The following is a 16,730-nucleotide window of genomic DNA, read 5'->3' on the forward strand; positions in this document are numbered from 1 at the left end:
TACTGTATTTGGCCTCTTTGATTTTTGTGTGTGAACATGAAGATTACATAGTAGAAGGTAAAACTATAACTATGGTAAAGTTTTCACACAAATTCATGGAATACATCAAGTTATATTAAATTGATGTAAGTTATGTGAACAGGGATAAAGGAAAAAGCATGGATTAACACTTGATTTTTGTTAATAATGATGTTTACAGTGTGGGAGTCATAACCTGTCCATTTTTTTTTTTTTAATGTCCCTAAGCTGTACATTAATGTTGTCAAGGTTGTGTGCACTTACATGTCCACTAGATGGCGCACTAACACAACAGGCCACTTCAGTTCAAGGCTCAGGGTGCACTGTCGAGCAATTCAAGATACACATCCATAGTGTCCTTGTTAGTTTAATTAAAAAAAAAAAAAAAAAAAAGGAAAATCACTTGAATACCCCCAAAATAGCCTATGTTTTTTTTTTTTTTTTGTTTTGTTTTTTTTTTGTACTTCACCACAAACTTAAACCATTTTTGTTGCTACCTCTCTGCCATGGAAACAGCCTTCATGGGTGGATGATTACTTTGGATGAAACTCCCTTATATCCGCTATATCTATGTATCTATATATGCGCACATACATACCTATTTTTAGAACACAGAAAGACATTTCTCCGGAAGAGGTGCTGATATATCTGCTCATAAGTGTTTTGGTTAATAAAAATGTAATTCATGTTATTACCTATAAGCCTACATCTAATGTAAATGCAGGCTTATGCACGTTATTCTTTTCATATGGACCTAAAATAGATTTCTGAATAGCTCTGAGGCAGGGCTCATGGTCTCGGCCAATCGCTGTATGTCAAACCAAGTCCAAGCCTTGCCGCTGTTAGATTTTTGTTATAGATGCTTTTTGTGGCTCATAGTATTGTGTATCAAACCCATCGATATTCATATTGCTACACCTGCTCAAAACGACCAATAAAATAAAATAATATTAATTAAAATAAAATAAAATAAAATAAAATAAATTGCATTAACTTTGAGGGAGAAAAATTAAAAATCAAAAGGAGGACCATTGCCCTTGCTCAAATGAAAACCAACGTGTAATGAAGCAGCCATACACCTAACAGTCAAATTTGATTCCATTAGTATTAGTAGTAGCAGTAGTCGTAGTAATAGTAATAAAACATCACATAACTTAAAATTTAATTTCTGTTGCAAAATTTTGCACTCCGAGTCATTCTATTTGGGGAAAACTGAAATCTGTACTCACACGATCTTGGCTGTGAGCCAGTCGTTATTTTCCAAACAAAAGGGTAGATAAGCAAGAAGCAACAGCTCGGTACCGGAGCTGGGGTCATCAGGCAACATTTGCTGCTGCGGATTAGACATCAGTAGCCTACATAAACCCAGGGGTGAGGGAGTTTGGGTCTGAGCCAACAGGAGGACTGCGCAAAAAGTCACCGTGAGCCTCACCGAGACTTACAGAACCGACTTCTCCCACTGGGGGGGACCTGAGCCCCGGCGCGCCTGTGATGAGGACGCACCGTCAGGGGAGGTGCTGGAGGCGGCGTGAGCGAGCTGCAATGCCGACGCGCTGCCAACTGCCAACTTCAAGGTGAGCAGCAGCCAGTAGCGGTTTTAGGCACAGGCGAACCGGGCAGCCGCCCGGGGCGGCATCTTTTCATGTCACGTGGGGGGCGGCACGAGCGCCAAAAAAAAAAAAAATCATCAGCGCTGCAAAGCAGTTTTCTATAACCGTATTCATCTGAATATAAGACCAGTGGTGGTTCTGCCTATGTTGCAGAACCACCACCGCAGAAAATACTGGCTTGCACCCTTTCATGTTACTACTCCAACCCCAACGCCGCCCCTGACGTTTCTGTCCACCCCCTACTCACAGATCCTATCCCATAACCTCCTGGTGGCTCCGGCCAAGCAGTTCCCTAACGTTTTCAGCCCGGAGGCGCACGTGTCTGAGGACAAATTTCTCGCCAACCTCGCGCTGGCTCTGTCCGAGACGCACCGCGGGGCCGGGGCCCCTGGCGAAGTGCCATCTGCAGGCCTGTCTGAGAAAGCACTGCAGTAACTGTACCTACTCCAGTCTCAACACTGTCCCGAGTTATTTTATCTCAAACCTCTATCATAATCTACATGACTGTGTAAATAACACGTCATTACTGCCTCTCTGGGAACTGCACAACAGGAGCCAACACCTCACATGTTTTCATGATGAAGACCACAGACGTGTGCCCTCCCAGTCACAGGCCACCAAACAGACTGCGGTGGGCTCGCGCTGATCACTTTCAGAAACTTCTAATGGCTGCCACTGTATTTCATCATATGGGCGATACAACAGACACATGAGTTTGTCAAATATTCATATTATCTCGGGCTTTCTTTATGATGATGATGGCGATGATGATGATGATGGTAATTATTATTATGATTATTATGATGATTATGATGATTATGATGATTAGGATGATAATGATGATTATTATTATTATTATTGTTGTTGTTGTTGTTGTTGTTGTTGTTGTCGTTGTTGTTGTTTTGTTAATAATAACAATAATAATAGTATTCGTAGTAGTAGTAGTAGTGGTAGTATTATTATTAGCAGTAGTAGTAGTTGTAATAGTAGTAATAGTAGTAGTAGTAGTAGTAGTAGTAGTAGTAGTAATAGTATCAGTAGTTTTAGCAGTTGTGGTGGTGGGCTTTCAAAAGTAAAGGTACACATTTTTATTGTCACTTATTGTCACTTTAACTGTCACTGTATTGGGCCATTTAATATTTAAATATTTAAGAATGAACAAATATATATCAATACATTAAATGTGCGAATGTTAAATATTTTAATAAACATTTCAAAGTGTATTATTATTACTATTATTATTATTATTATTGGTTGTTGTATGTGTATTTTTAAAACCTTTAATTCTATCTGAATAGAGAATAATTTTTATTTTTTAATTTACCCTTCATTAATATTTAATAATCATTACAGGAGGCTAGCTCAGTTGTATTAAGTTGTAAAGTAAGCGTGCGTCGTTCCCGCTCAGTCAGAATAATCACACAGTAGGCCTATGGTCGTTGTCATAGTCTGGTGGGAAAATCCGGACATGATGCTGCAGAAACAAACAAGCAGCATTTATGGACACCCGCAGTGCATATTATAGCATAGTGACACCCCCTGCTTGGTTAAATAAATAAAAGCTACAGCAGAAGCCATGAGCTAAATCCTACTCAGCGCTTCATTCAGAAACCCTGGCTTTATTTTATTTAGAGGCGCTTGTTCTGGATCTTGAAGTTGGCCTGTTGCCTGGTAACGCTCTGATTTGCTGTATAAATGTTTAATTGAGTAGGCTGAGTAAGTAATAAGTAGGCTGTTTAATAAATTAATATGTTTTCAGGTACACCCAACAGATTTGGGGACGCTCAGCCATTTTATTTTATTTTATTTTATTTTATCGTTTATTTGCCACTATCACATCACTCAACATAATAATGTTAGGCTACTAGGTGAAAGTGACTTTAGTGTGGTGGGTGTATTGAGTTTGTGGGTTTCCATCCTTCTACATTTACTACACTATAGCCTACTCAAAATATTCCGACAGATTTTTCTGTAAAAAAAAAAAAAAAAAAAAAAAAAAAAAAAAAAATGTAAATGTTAATGTTAATTTTGTTGTCTGCAGAGCAAAGAATATATGAGCATCCGTCTAAAATGTGACATTCGGTAAATAGCATCCTGATGAGGAAACAACCTATAACTTTTACCCAGAAGAAAACAACAAACAAACAAAACCAAACAAAACCAGACAGATCAAATATTCGTGACACACAGCACAGCTTAGTTCGGGGTTTTTTTTTATTTCATGCAGCGTCATACTACAACGTGTAGATTCATCATCAAATCTCGCTGACATTTGTGCTTTGGCTCTAAATGTTTATCGGTACTTGTCAGACAGACCAACAGCCACCCTGGCCAGGAACTTGTCCACAGACACATGGACCTCAGGGGTGAATTCCTCCGGGTACATAGTAGCCAGCACCACCAGCATGTTGTGGGACAGGATCTGAAACAAAGGAGAACAGGAGAGGTGAAGCACTGCTGGACCCGCATCTCCAGGAAAATATAGGCCTATTTATATATTTTTATTGAATACATCAAACCATGGGCATATTTAGTAGGCTACATCATGATGCACAGCAGCGGTGGCACCAAAAACAATCCCACATGGTGACTAGAAGAGTTATCATACCTTGAAGTTGGCTGGGTCGATACGCAGACGGAAAGCATGCAGCTCACTGAGGACGAGCAGGCCCCCAACGATGTCGTCTATCTTGTCCACCGCATCCAGCACTCCCCTCATGACGGTGAAGCCATGCTTCTTCACCATGGGAGAGCCGGGACTCAGATCCTTCCAGTGGGCGAAGTAGGTCTTAGTCTGCGGGTAGACCACCAGGGTACTGGAGAGAGAAACAAAGTTCATCCATAATTACAAAACCTGAAGACGCATAATCAACTCATTAAATCTCACACCCAGCGTTCAAGTCAAGTTTCCAAATTCGAAAGGCAAAAAAGTGCGGGTGAGATATTGACACTGCTTGGTTGTAATAATGCAAGCTTTTTGAAGATTTTGTTTCCCGTCAGTGGTCTTTAACGAGTTGTGGTTTGCTTTCACAAGTAGACCACAAAGCAAAACCACGGATGTTTTTACCGAGCAAGGGCCTCATGTCCGATCTTCTCGGCGTTTTTGCCCACTTTTCCAAAGAAGTCTCTAACGACTTGCTTGTCCTTGGCTGTGAGAGTCGTCATGGTTAGATAACGCAGGTCAGGATCATCCACCGATGAGGGGATGATGGAGCCAGTCGCCTATTTATGGCCCCTGTGGTACTGACTCCACCCACCAGAAAAAAAAAAAAAATCGGCCAGGAGGCAGTGTTGAAATTTAAAACAATTAGTGCATCACTGCAGTGGACCCACCCATAAAGTTATGAAACACTAAAATTCAAGAAAGATAATATTGACCATGATAGGCTGATGATTAGAGCTTGGGTGCTCCCTCAGAGTGTTGGTACAATGTTATATTAAAATTAAAAATACTGCGGTCACCTACCGAAACACTTGATGTTTGTCACAATTAAAATATTCTTAATTATCACTTAAAACTCTATGATAATGATTGCTTAGCGTATCTTAAACTATGAAGCTATAATGATTAATTCTGTGCATTTTACCAAGAACGAATGCATTTAGATTTTGCTCACTGTTATTTATTATATATGAAAAACAATCCAAAATTCATGGTAAATTACTTTTTGGTCAATACATTTGTTATATACATCACAATACATTACAAAGCGGATTTTTTAAAAAAGTGAACGTTTCCCTCTTTGTGTCAAATTTTCTACCATGTTTTGCCTTTTTGGGGACAGGAACCGAATTGCATAAAACATGAATATGAAAATATGGTAAAACATGGATTTTGGCTGTTCTTGTAGTACATATATATACTGTAGATATGATCAGATATATGTAGGCTATATGAATTTCTAAAATTTTCCAGCCTCCCATTTGGTAGAATCGCCCAGGTAGGCCAGTGTGCGTTGATTTGATGGACTCCTGTTTCGGTGAACTTATCACCTTAGATCGTGCCTGTTTATACGGTGTTTATACAAAGTTGCCTACTTATTTTTTTACATCTCAAAATATCCTTTGCTGTTATCTTTTTTTTTTTTATCATGGGCGTTGCCACACAATGCCAGGGCTTGGTGCCAAGATTGCGCGCTTCATCTCCAGCAGTGAGGCCATGATAAGGCACTTCTCTGTCAGATGTTTGCTGGCTCAGTCTTTCATCACCTCCTGAGGCTGAAAGGGAATCATGCCACACATCTGACGACCGCCAGACTGTGCTGTGGTGCGGGCTGCTCCTCATCCAGACACGTCAAAATGAGGTACATTTAAATGGCAGCTTTAACAAATGACCCAGAAGAAAATTGAGAAACATAAAGTATAGGGATACTGAAAGCTTTTGCGTGGTTCTATCCAGTCTGCTATGGAAAGTTTCTGAAAAGAAGAGCTAAAGCAACATTTTGTGTGCGTGTTCCTTTTTCCTCCAGTCTTTGCTGCGACTCTGCTGAGGACCCAACCTGCATCCAATCAATGGAGTGATAATGGTCGAAGAGAGCAGACAAGCTTTGATCTTCAAATGGCCACTTTAAGGTAAGGGCATGTCTTTGTCTAAGTTCTCATAATGTTAAAAACCTTTCTTTCACACAACCTTTCAGTCTATGCAGGCTTGGCGCATCGGTGCGCATAGCCAGAAGATGAACATAGGCAAATCAGACAAAACTACTACTACTGCTGCTGCTACTACTGCTACTACTACTAATAACAATAATAACAATAACAATAATAATGATGTTATTTCCATAGTGCACTCTTGAAATCACCGAAAAACATCTTGGTATAAGATGAGGTTGTGTTGTGGGGTCCTACGGTTTTTGAGCGGGCATTGAAGTATACACATTAGCAGTAACTATTAACAGCCAAAAATCACACCCGAGCAACCTAACCTAAATCAGTGTTAACGAATTTTTAAATGATGACTTTGAAACTTGCTTCTGCCATTACTTTCACATGGCCGGGAAAAGAACAAAATACAGTAGGCCTATGCTATATAAAGAACAGGGAACTGTGACCACAGAGGGAAAAAAAGCAGACAAGTGAATGAAGAAAATATACTGCTGTAGATAAGTGATGATAAGTCTTGACTAAGATTTGGTGTTTAAACTGTCCGGGGAGATTTTCGGATTGAGGGTCATCCCATCCCAGAGCAGCAGCATTATAACCCGAGACAGCCCAAGACAATGACAGCAAGGGCAGTTATGAATGAGCATGTGTGAGAGAGAATAACAGGCAGGATAACTAGTGAGAAAATATATCAGAAGCATACGCATGAGCGTAAGACAGTCCTCCTGGCTAGAGCTTAGCTGCAGCTCCATCTGTTGGTGTATTCCGACGTGTACAACGTAACTGTTCAAATATAAGCGTTTCCACTTTTTTCCAACTCACTCGAATACCTGGATCCGAAAGATTTGTGGCAATTTTACCCATTTTTGTGATCAGCCTTTTCTTCTTTGTTCTTTTTAAAGATTATTTCTTGGCCATTGCGGCTTTATTAGACAGTCACAGTGGAGAGGGACAGGAGAGACACGGAGAGGGAGGGGATAACATGCAGCAGAGGGCCCAAAGGGAATCTTTACAAAGTCCAAAAAAAAAAAAGAATATTATGGAGAAGTTCATTTTTTCCGTGATTTAATACAAAAAGTGAATCTTTCATATATTTTAGATTCATTACACATAAAGTGAAATATTTCGAGCCTTTGTTGTTTTAATTTTGATGTATAGGACTTACAGTTAATGAAAATAATAAAAAAAAAATAAAATAAAATAAAAAAAAATCCAGCATGTCAGAATATTAGAATATGACAGAAAACCAATCAAAAAAGGATCGATGTCAACCTTCTGATAAATATGTCCACTTATGCACTCAACACTTGGTGGGGCTCCTCTTGCACGGATGTCTGCGTCAGTGCGGCATGGCATGGAGCCGCTCAGCCTGCGGCTCAGCTGAGGAGTGATGGAGCCCAGGCTGCTCTGACAGCGGCCGTCAGCTCATCTGGACAGGAATGGTTCGGTCGCCCTCCCTCATTCTATTTTATTTATTTATTTATTTTATGATTATTGTTTGTACCTATGTATAAAAAAATGACTTAAACCTGGAAGTCTGCATTTCCATCACGTCTTGATTACTCCATTTCAAATCCACTGTGGTGGTGTGCAAGGGCAAAAAAATATTGTGTCACTGTTCAAATACTTATGGACCTAACTGTATTTATAGCCAATGTGCAATGTTCAGATATAGTGTGTTACTTCAGCTGCTAAGACCGGGAAAAGAGAAGGCTGTTTCTGGGACACTGGATTATTAAGGAGGGCAGCACAGATATCTTTTTACCCTATCATATCTGCCAGGTCCTTCTGGGGGACCCCAAGCCACTGTATCTCCCCCGGGGTCTCCTCCCAGTCAGTCATGCCTGGAACACCTCCAAGCAGCAATCCCAATCAGATGCCTCAACCACCTCAACTGGCTCCTTTCAGTACAGAGCAACTTTGACTTCCTCACCCAGTCCCTATAAGGATGAGCCCAGTCACCTTGCAATGGAGCTCATTTTGGCTGCTTGTATCTGCAATTTCCTTCTTTTAATCAATTCCTAAATCTTGTGACCACAAGCAGGGGTTGGAAGGATCGAATAGTAAATCTCAGGTAAAGCGCAGCTCCCCTCTCACCTCAATGATCGAGGGCAACAACTACATACCAGTGGCTGCTGCACAATGCATCTGTCATTCTCCTGCTCCATTTTACCCTTAATGGTGCAAGACTCCCAGACACTTGAGTGAGAAGTAGCTCACTCACTTCTCAGAGGGGATAATGCACCTTTTTCAAACAGAGAGCCATGGCTTCAGACTTAAACGTGCTGACCCCAACCGAGATGCTCTCACTCTCTACTGCAGACCATCTTAATGCATGCAGCTTGATAATGTCAACAGGACCACACTATCTACATACAGCAGAGATGCAGTCCTGAGGTCACCATACAGGACACAGCCTTGGCTGAGTTCCGCTCCCACTGGGAACGAGTTTGATTTGGTGCTGAGTCTGTGCACACAGCTCTCACAGCTCTCATGTCATACAGAGCCTGAGTGGCTGGCAGCAGTGGCCTTGGCAGTCCATGTTCACATTGTTCCCCCTACAGGACATGCAGGGAACATAAGTGATAAGTCCTCTAAAATTCTACAAACCACATGTAGACTCCTATATTCTTCCTGTGTCCCTGCTAGAGTTATGTGCTGGCCCACAGAACGATGACCAGAAAAAAAAAATCTGCCTTGTTCCTCCTGAACCTGAAGCTTGATGATCGGCTGGAGTCTCCTCTTCCAGCACCATGATGTAAGCTTTTCCAGGGAGGCTGAGCAGTGTCATACCTTCATAACTGGAGCATAACTGGTCCCCCTCTTTTAAAAATGGAAACCATCACCCTGTTTGCCACTCCATGGGCACTGCATGACACCTAGAAACACCTCATGACCAGTACACACACCCTAGGAACCAATGACCACCTTGTGCACCCCAGCAACCACATTACAAATATTGTTCCTACCAACCTGTTGTACCACTGAAGCTATTCAGCACTGCTGTATTATTTCTATCTCAAATGTGTCTGTTTAAACTATTTCAGGTGTGACTTTAGCATTGCTACTATTACTCATATTACTACTAATTAAAGTATCATTGCCTAGTCTTTTATGTATAGATCATTACAGGATTTGTATCTTATAAACTGACTAAAAAAAAAAAGAAAAAAGAATCAAGTCCAAATTCAAATTTGCTTCAGATCTGAATTACCATGCAGCAACATCATGATCTTTTAGTGACACTACAGCTGGATTTGTCTGAGGAGAAACTGTTACAATGTTTGTCTTTTTACATTTTTTATGTGCCTCAGTAAGTCCTTATATCTGTCTTGTCTGGTATCCTTTTACCCTTTCGATAAAACTTGTAACCATACTTTTAATGAACGATGCTAACTGTGCTGGGATAAAGTGGTACAACCTTTCCAAGAAAAAAAAAAAACACACTATCTCTTTAAGAATCAGGCATAAGAGGGAAAACAACACAGACTTTTGGGCTTAAGAAATTATTTTTATTAACATGAGCAGGTTCTCAATGCAATATTTCTGTTTAACACAGAAATAACTTTTTAATGATATTGTTTTCCGAGGGCAGACACCACCACGGAGAGGAACTTCTGCCACGCAGCCTGGATTTCTGGGGTGAAGGCACTGCCCATCTTCGATGCCACAACCACGGTCAGGCAGTCACCGAGGAGCTGCAGAATGACATGGGATGGAGATTAATAATCACAAAGCACATGTACATGTGAGTAGGCTCTAGTCTGCCTCCAGCATGTCCCAGCAGGGGCACTTTACCTATAGATCCCACCCCCTCTCTCTTCCCCTCCAAGGTCACTGAGTACACACTAAGAGAGGCACACTGCCACCGACTTGCCTTGCCATTTGCAAACACAGTAAAATATAAGTTTGTGTATGGGCTTAGCTCAAGAAAAAAAATATATTGTAAGTGTTAGCCTTCATCCCCTTTATTTTAGGGGCCTTCCAGGCTTATTCACACCATTGGAAATAAAACATATGATAACACTAGATATCACAGGCCTGCTTTTCAGACAACAGCCTTGTTTAAAATATCTGTGATGAAAACTTTGGAGCTACTTTCTCTCACCCTGAAGTTGTCTGGATCCACATGAAGCTTCTCGGAGTGCAGCACGCTGAGGGCAGCGTAGGTGTTCTTGATGTCGTCCATGTTTTGCACAGCTTTCTCCAGACCTTTAATCACAGTGACGCCATGCTGGGCCACTTTGGCGTTAGACATGATGGCCTTGGCATCACTTAAGTCTCCAAAAGTGCTGAAGTACCTCTGGGTCCATGGGTACACAACGAGGCATCTGAAGAAAAAAAAAAAAAAAAAAAAAAAAAAAAAAACATTATCAAGACTTTCATTCTGGATTGGTTATACTTTGAATTTTAAAGTATTAGCCAATAAGATCAGATTCCATTAGAGGAAACTGCACATGTCTGAATTGGATCATCTGCAGCTTTGTAATGTACAAAATATGTACATTTAGCTCTTTAAATTTCCAGCTGCAGGAGAATGAGTAGTCTGCCTCTGGGAGAATGAGTTGGCCTCTACAGAATTACATAGAGTTGCAATTTCAAGCTGAAATGTTTCTTTGAAATTTACATAGTTAAAACCAATTGCAGATTAATAAAATGCATCTGTCGCTAATCAACTTACCTTGCCAAGGCGAGGGGCCCAATCACATCAGGCTTGATTTGCCCCCAGACCCCAGTGATGGCCTTTCGCTCAGCATCTGTCCACTCAACCATGGTGCTGATAGACTCTGATAGTGTGTCTGCAAATGCTGAGGACCACTGTGCGTCCACAGCTTTTATATTAATTCTCCGCCCAGTTGGCAAGTAATCAGAAATATTCAAATAAGGGGTAATGAACCCTGTGAACTTAAAATGCCAGAAACTGTCTGGAGGTTACTGAAGTCTGGAACCATCTGGCCTTATCAGTCATCACCCACACTCAGTAGTTTACAGCATGCCAAGAGAGCTGAGCCTGTGGAAAATTACTGAAACACTTCTTGCACATTTGTCAATCAATCACTTTTTTGAAGTCAATTCAATTAAATTGGCTCTATCCACAATAGATATGTAATGGCTTGATGTGGACGCCACCACAAATGCTCAAGCAGAAGCCTATAACTCGTCTATTAGGCTGGTTGAATAGATGTTTTTTTTCTTTTTTTTTTTATAACTTTTTTTTTTTTTTTATCTTGTCCCTTTCTGAGCGGGTCCACCCTTTGAAAGCTGCAGTAGTTTACACTCTTGGTAAGGCTATAGATAAGCGTTTGGAAACACACCCGTATATTGGCAGCACAGAGAAAAATTGCATTAGTCATCACATTGGTATTAACCGATAAATAAATCTTTTAATAGGCTCTAAATGCCAGATTGTAAATCACTTTGTAGCAGGCTGTGTTTGGTCTGGCCTTGAACGTTTGGCACCACAGGCCTACATTTTGAATTTTTCTATGGGTGTACTAGAGGGTTTATGTTTTGTGCTAATTTTTATACATTGTTATTTAGGTTTAATTTCACCTATTAAAAACAATGTGAGCCTCTTTTGGCAACTTTTGTTGCATACTTTTTTCATACTTTTTTTTCATTGGTTATCTATTACAACCCATCACAAACGTTATGTTTAGAGTTCACGCTAGCCCATAACCCGTGTGAACACGCACCTCTTTATGTGCGTAGGTAGGCCTACACCTGAAGCACCATGCAGACAGATCTTATTTGTGCACTACAAGTTGAATATTAGTGACAATGGACATTAACTGACAGTGAGAAGTGAAGCTTGGTGTGGCCCAGGTGCCCATTCATATGTATTTTGAACATGCGCATAGGATTTTATAAATTCAGTGATCTTTATCAATCCAGTGTAAAATAATGTGTCAAGTAAAGCTTAGCCTACATGATTGTGGTTGAATCATTATTTTATAGGCTTTATACACAAGACAGTCATCATGAGATGTTTTTTTTTTCTCTCTTTTTCCAGTTTATCTTGTTCAAACTGCCAACCTATCCTTTGGAACTCGTCCAAATGCCATGCAGCCTATCTTGGAGGTGGTCCCGGGTGTGCCCATGCGCTGTTTCAAGTATAAAAGGCCCCACGGCTTACACTGATCATTGAGTTTTTACTTCAAAACCAGGAAAGATGAGTCTCACTGCTAAGGACAAGAACACAGTCAAGACATTCTGGGGCAAGATCTCCGGAAAGGCCGAGGATATCGGCTGCGATGCTCTGTCCAGGTGAATATACAGCTGACTGTGTTAGATCTGCTCCTGTTCACAACAATGCATGAATGTATATTCATATACTGTCTTTTTTCCTCAGGATGCTGGTTGTGTACCCGCAGACAAAGACCTACTTCTCCCACTGGAAGGACCTGAGCCCCGGCTCTGCCCCGGTGAGGAAGCACGGAAAGACTGTGATGACGGGAATCGGTGAAGCCGTGGGCAAAATCGACGACTTGGTTGGAGGTCTCATCACCCTCAGCGAGCTGCACGCCTTCCAGCTGCGTGTGGACCCTGCTAACTTCAAGGTGGGTACACCAAAGCATGTCATTTTTAATATGCTTGTAGAATACAACATGGAATTAAAAGTGGCTCTCAAGGACAGGAACATGACCTCCATGGGGTTCTTGACGAGATTCCAGGGAATGATGACATGACGTTCATGCTCTTGTTCTCTTTTTACAGATCCTCTCCCACAACATCCTGGTGGTTCTGGCCGGCATGTTCCCCAATGACTTCACCCCAGAGGTTCATGTGTCTATGGACAAGTTCCTGTCTGCCCTGGCTCTGGCTCTGTCTGAGAAATACAGATAAATTGCAAACAACAGAAGACACACGGCAGCAAGACCCCACAGGCGCACTCTGTTGCTGTGAATATGATTAATAAATGTTGAATTGCAATGAAATTCGTTTTGTGTTTTTATCTTTGTGACTGTGTGGATTTCTGTAATATTTTAGTAAAGTACCGGTGTCTAAGCAAGAAAACTGAATCGGCTAAATATCACACCTCCCATCGATTATTATTAATTATCATTAGAATTATTATTACATATTTATAATTATTATAACTACTATTGTGGCGTTAATATGTTAAAACACTTTTAAATGTCTCATGAATCGAATATTTAGATGCGGGATACACAAAAACGCAACAAAAAAATTGTGAATTAGGCTACTCTTATATTTTTACTAAAAGAATTGTGCCGAAAATATTATATTTTGAAAATTAATTGTTACTGATCTGCCTCTTAATCAAGGTTAAACACGATGTTCAGTGAGTAATAGGCTACTAAATTATACTTAATTATAAATTAAATTATATATAGTCGTGCAGAAATGAGGCTGGGAAATATGAAAATGGAAGGAAGCAAAACTGCTTAAGGCCTGGTATAGGTTATTAAATAGTCGACATTATTGTAGCTTCCATCCAACGGGTTGATGAGGCAAGGACATCAAAGTAAATAATTTAAATTAAATTCAGGTATCCTAACACAAAAACACACAGAGAACTATTCCTTTTCCTAGTGCTGAAGGGTAGGAGACAGACTGTTATCACTTCATATGAAATCACATCAGTTTTTCACCTTTAATTGCAGTTTTCTATTCAAGTCATCCAAGACCTTGATACCAAAGGCAACTGGTGGCATTAATGGCATTAAAATAATATTAACATATCTAAAATATCCTCTATAAAATCTTTGGTGAAGAAATAATTTATATATTGTCACAAGAAAATATTACTACTACGACGACGACGACGAATAATAATAATAATAATAATAATAATTGTCATTCAAAACTCTCAAGCGCAGAAATAAATTGCTGCCTTAAAAATACTTTGCTGGTTGCAAGAGTCGATGTTTCTAAAGAATTTGCCTACACCGTTATCACATGGACACATCAGTTCAGTTCAGAGGTGTGTGTGTTAGGACTGAGAACCCGAGAAAAACAAACAAACAAACAAACAAACAAACAAACAAACAAACAAAAACATGGTCAAATCGTGCATCTGTTTAATCTTTTGAATAATCACAGACAAATACATGCCCAGGATGCTGATTAATTTATTTGCTTTTGTGCCTTTACATAAACGACCAGCATGCGATGATATGACAGTCTGGTGGTACCGCCTTCGCAAGGAGGACATCACCGCGGCCAGGAACTTCTGGAAAGCTTCCTGAACTGCAGCTGCTGCAGCTGCAAAATGGAAAGCAACAAAATAACATTTGAGTCATGCAAAAGGATGGGGCAGTTTTACTGTAATCCTTGAATTTGGTTAAAACGCTTGTCAAGTCACTGATGATATCTATCGTCATTACCCTGAAGTTATCAGGGTCCACGTGCAGTTTGTCGGAGTGCAGCACAGCGTTGGTGTCTTGATGTTGTCTATGATCTTCATCGCCATGTCCAGGGCCGTGAAGGCGGCGACCATCGGCTTTATTCCGATGGCAGTGGCGTTGTAGAGGTCTCCTAATTTGCCAAAGCACCTCGGAGTCCAGGGGTAAACGACCAGTGGACAGCCTGGATGTCACAGTCGAGAAGGCAGATCAGTGTGCGTAAAAGTGCACAACAGGTATCTAATGTGCAAAATAAACCTATTGTTCATTACGCATGGACAGTGCGCAGTGAGGTACAGTCCATGGCCGCTGCATATCTCATTTTCGTATGTAAGTGTGTGTGTGTGTGTGTGTGTGTGTGTGGCGACTGGGGGTAGGGTGGTGGGACATTGTCCAGGTGACCTCTTTTGGACTGTTTAGACCCTCTTTTTAAAACAAACAGACATGAGCAAAGGTACAGTACAGGCCAAAAGTTTGGACACACCTTCTCATTCAATGCGTTTTCTTTATTTTCATGACTATTTACATTGTAGATTCTCACTGAAGGCATCAAAACTATGAATGAACACATGTGGAGTTATGTACTTAACAAAAAAAGGTGAAATAACTGAAAACATGTTTTATATTCTAGTTTCTTCAAAATAGCCACCCTTTGCTCTGATTACTGCTTTGCACACTCTTGCCATTCTCTCGATGAGCTTCAAGAGGTAGTCACCTGAAATGTTTCTTCTATCTGGAGTTAACTGGACACAGGTGAAATCAGTCTGCCTAAATCATTGCTCCTATAAATAGCAGAGGAAATAATTACTCTGTTTGCTCTGTCACCAGTAAGATCTATGTCCCCTTATGCTGTTAGACATGAGTTTTCATTGTTTGAGTTTGAAAATGCCATGTATTTATTTAGCTTCATTGACAACTAATTTAGTGTTAAACTGTAGTATTCCTTTTGTTTAAACATTCCTTTAATTTGTTGTGAGCCATGAAGATCTGCTGTTTGTCATAGATATGAGGAAATACATGAAAGTAACTTCTTTGTTATCCATTTCTCTGTTCATGTAATTAATGTAGACCACCACTTGCTGTAATTAAAGGGGATGTTCTTGTGGTAATAAACACCTTTATTGTAGAACCTGCTGCCTCATTCTCCCTAATTTGGTTACCTCACATCAAATATCTAAAGCTCCAGCCCTATCACCAATTAGGATATGCCTATCAGTGTCACCTGGACACAGCTGCAGGGTCCATGGTCTCTTAGTCGATCTTGGAGAAGATGTCCTAGATGGTGGCAAACTCCAAGTCTGTCCATTTGACCATTTTGCTGGTTCTACTTTTGTTTACAAGGCTCTTTTCTGAGGTTAATGGATCCTGTGCTCCCCACCCCTGCCAAAGCAACTTTTAAATGAATCCCCTCTCCACTCCCAGAACTAAGTGATTGGCTGTACAGGTCAGGTCGGTGGGCTGTTTGTGCGCTGCAGATTTCACTCAGATGTCTCTGAGTGTCTCTGTGGCAGAGGGAACATTTCATATGATTTCACTTTTTATTATTCTAATGACACCACATCACCAGCATGTAAAGCTTCATCATAACCAAAGTCTATTTTTTTGTGTTTCAGTGTAAGGCAGCTGAAAGGAGGAATGAAAGCTAACAAGAGGGTGTTAGGTTTTTGAGTAAAACAGCTATACTCAAATTTCAAATGTTCTAAATAAAAGTCCATTTTGACACAAGTATAGCCTACAAACTGAGAATCAATTTGAACTCAGCCTGTGGTAGCGGCTTTTCATTTGTTTGATATGATTCATTAATTTAACCTACATTAATTTCCTCAAATCATTGACGTTGCCTTCACTTGATGACATGGAGACAACAAGCAAAGCAATGGAAAAAATAGAGAGCAATGATAGGCAGATAATGCCAGAATGGATTATAGTTCATTTATCAGCTAAATATATAACATTTCATATGCCATTCTTTCATATTTAATAAAGCAAATCGATACAAGAACTTTCCTTCCAATTTAGGTAGAACTACTTTTATTTGAGAAGCCTGATCCACCTATGTAAAAGTAACTGGGCCTCTCCAGCAGTTTTGCCCACCATCTGGTCCAGCTCCCAACCAGCTGGTGATTGACTG

The 16,730-nt window shown here is 40.4% G+C and overlaps 3 protein-coding genes and 1 pseudogene across 3 annotated transcripts; 1 reads left to right on the forward strand and 3 right to left on the reverse strand.

Annotated features, from left to right (window-relative positions):
- Window positions 1–3,920: 3,920 nt before the first annotated feature.
- Window positions 3,921–4,793, reverse strand: LOC115363453 (hemoglobin embryonic subunit alpha-like). The gene is made up of 3 exons (XM_030057675.1): window positions 4,696–4,793; window positions 4,237–4,444; window positions 3,921–4,050 (listed from the first exon to the last, which is right to left on the reverse strand). Exons 1-3 carry the CDS (start codon window positions 4,791–4,793, stop codon window positions 3,922–3,924), a joined length of 435 nt encoding a protein of 144 aa, XP_029913535.1. The 3' UTR covers window position 3,921.
- A 4,949-nt stretch (window positions 4,794–9,742) lies between these two features.
- LOC115363450 (hemoglobin subunit beta-like) lies at window positions 9,743–11,029 on the reverse strand. Its single transcript, XM_030057673.1, has 3 exons — window positions 10,912–11,029; window positions 10,339–10,561; window positions 9,743–9,928 (listed from the first exon to the last, which is right to left on the reverse strand). Exons 1-3 carry the CDS (start codon window positions 11,001–11,003, stop codon window positions 9,800–9,802), a joined length of 444 nt encoding a protein of 147 aa, XP_029913533.1. The 5' UTR covers window positions 11,004–11,029; the 3' UTR covers window positions 9,743–9,799.
- Window positions 11,030–12,368: 1,339 nt separating this feature from the next.
- Window positions 12,369–13,103, forward strand: LOC115363452 (hemoglobin embryonic subunit alpha-like). The gene is made up of 3 exons (XM_030057674.1): window positions 12,369–12,497; window positions 12,583–12,790; window positions 12,948–13,103. Exons 1-3 carry the CDS (start codon window positions 12,403–12,405, stop codon window positions 13,074–13,076), a joined length of 432 nt encoding a protein of 143 aa, XP_029913534.1. The 5' UTR covers window positions 12,369–12,402; the 3' UTR covers window positions 13,077–13,103.
- A 961-nt stretch (window positions 13,104–14,064) lies between these two features.
- Window positions 14,065–14,851, reverse strand: LOC115363162 (hemoglobin subunit beta-B-like; annotated as a pseudogene).
- Between the last annotated feature and the right edge of the window lie 1,879 nt (window positions 14,852–16,730).

Source organism: Myripristis murdjan, chromosome 8 (genome assembly GCF_902150065.1).
Source record: "Myripristis murdjan chromosome 8, fMyrMur1.1, whole genome shotgun sequence".
Taxonomy (NCBI): Eukaryota; Metazoa; Chordata; class Actinopteri; order Holocentriformes; family Holocentridae; genus Myripristis; species Myripristis murdjan.

Coding starts and splice junctions, on each gene's coding strand:
- LOC115363453 (XM_030057675.1), bottom strand. CDS start 4,793: ATGACGACTCTCACAGCCAAGGACAAGCAAGTCGTTAGAGACTTCTTT. Junction 4,445..4,695: donor GGACATGAGGCCCTTGCTCG/GTAAAAACATCC, acceptor TTCTCTCTCCAG/TACCCTGGTGGTCTACCCGC. Junction 4,051..4,236: donor TCGACCCAGCCAACTTCAAG/GTATGATAACTC, acceptor CCTTTGTTTCAG/ATCCTGTCCCACAACATGCT.
- LOC115363452 (XM_030057674.1), top strand. CDS start 12,403: ATGAGTCTCACTGCTAAGGACAAGAACACAGTCAAGACATTCTGGGGC. Junction 12,498..12,582: donor GGCTGCGATGCTCTGTCCAG/GTGAATATACAG, acceptor TTTTTTCCTCAG/GATGCTGGTTGTGTACCCGC. Junction 12,791..12,947: donor TGGACCCTGCTAACTTCAAG/GTGGGTACACCA, acceptor CTCTTTTTACAG/ATCCTCTCCCACAACATCCT.
- LOC115363450 (XM_030057673.1), bottom strand. CDS start 11,003: ATGGTTGAGTGGACAGATGCTGAGCGAAAGGCCATCACTGGGGTCTGG. Junction 10,562..10,911: donor GGGCCCCTCGCCTTGGCAAG/GTAAGTTGATTA, acceptor TTTTTTCTTCAG/ATGCCTCGTTGTGTACCCAT. Junction 9,929..10,338: donor TGGATCCAGACAACTTCAGG/GTGAGAGAAAGT, acceptor GTCATTCTGCAG/CTCCTCGGTGACTGCCTGAC.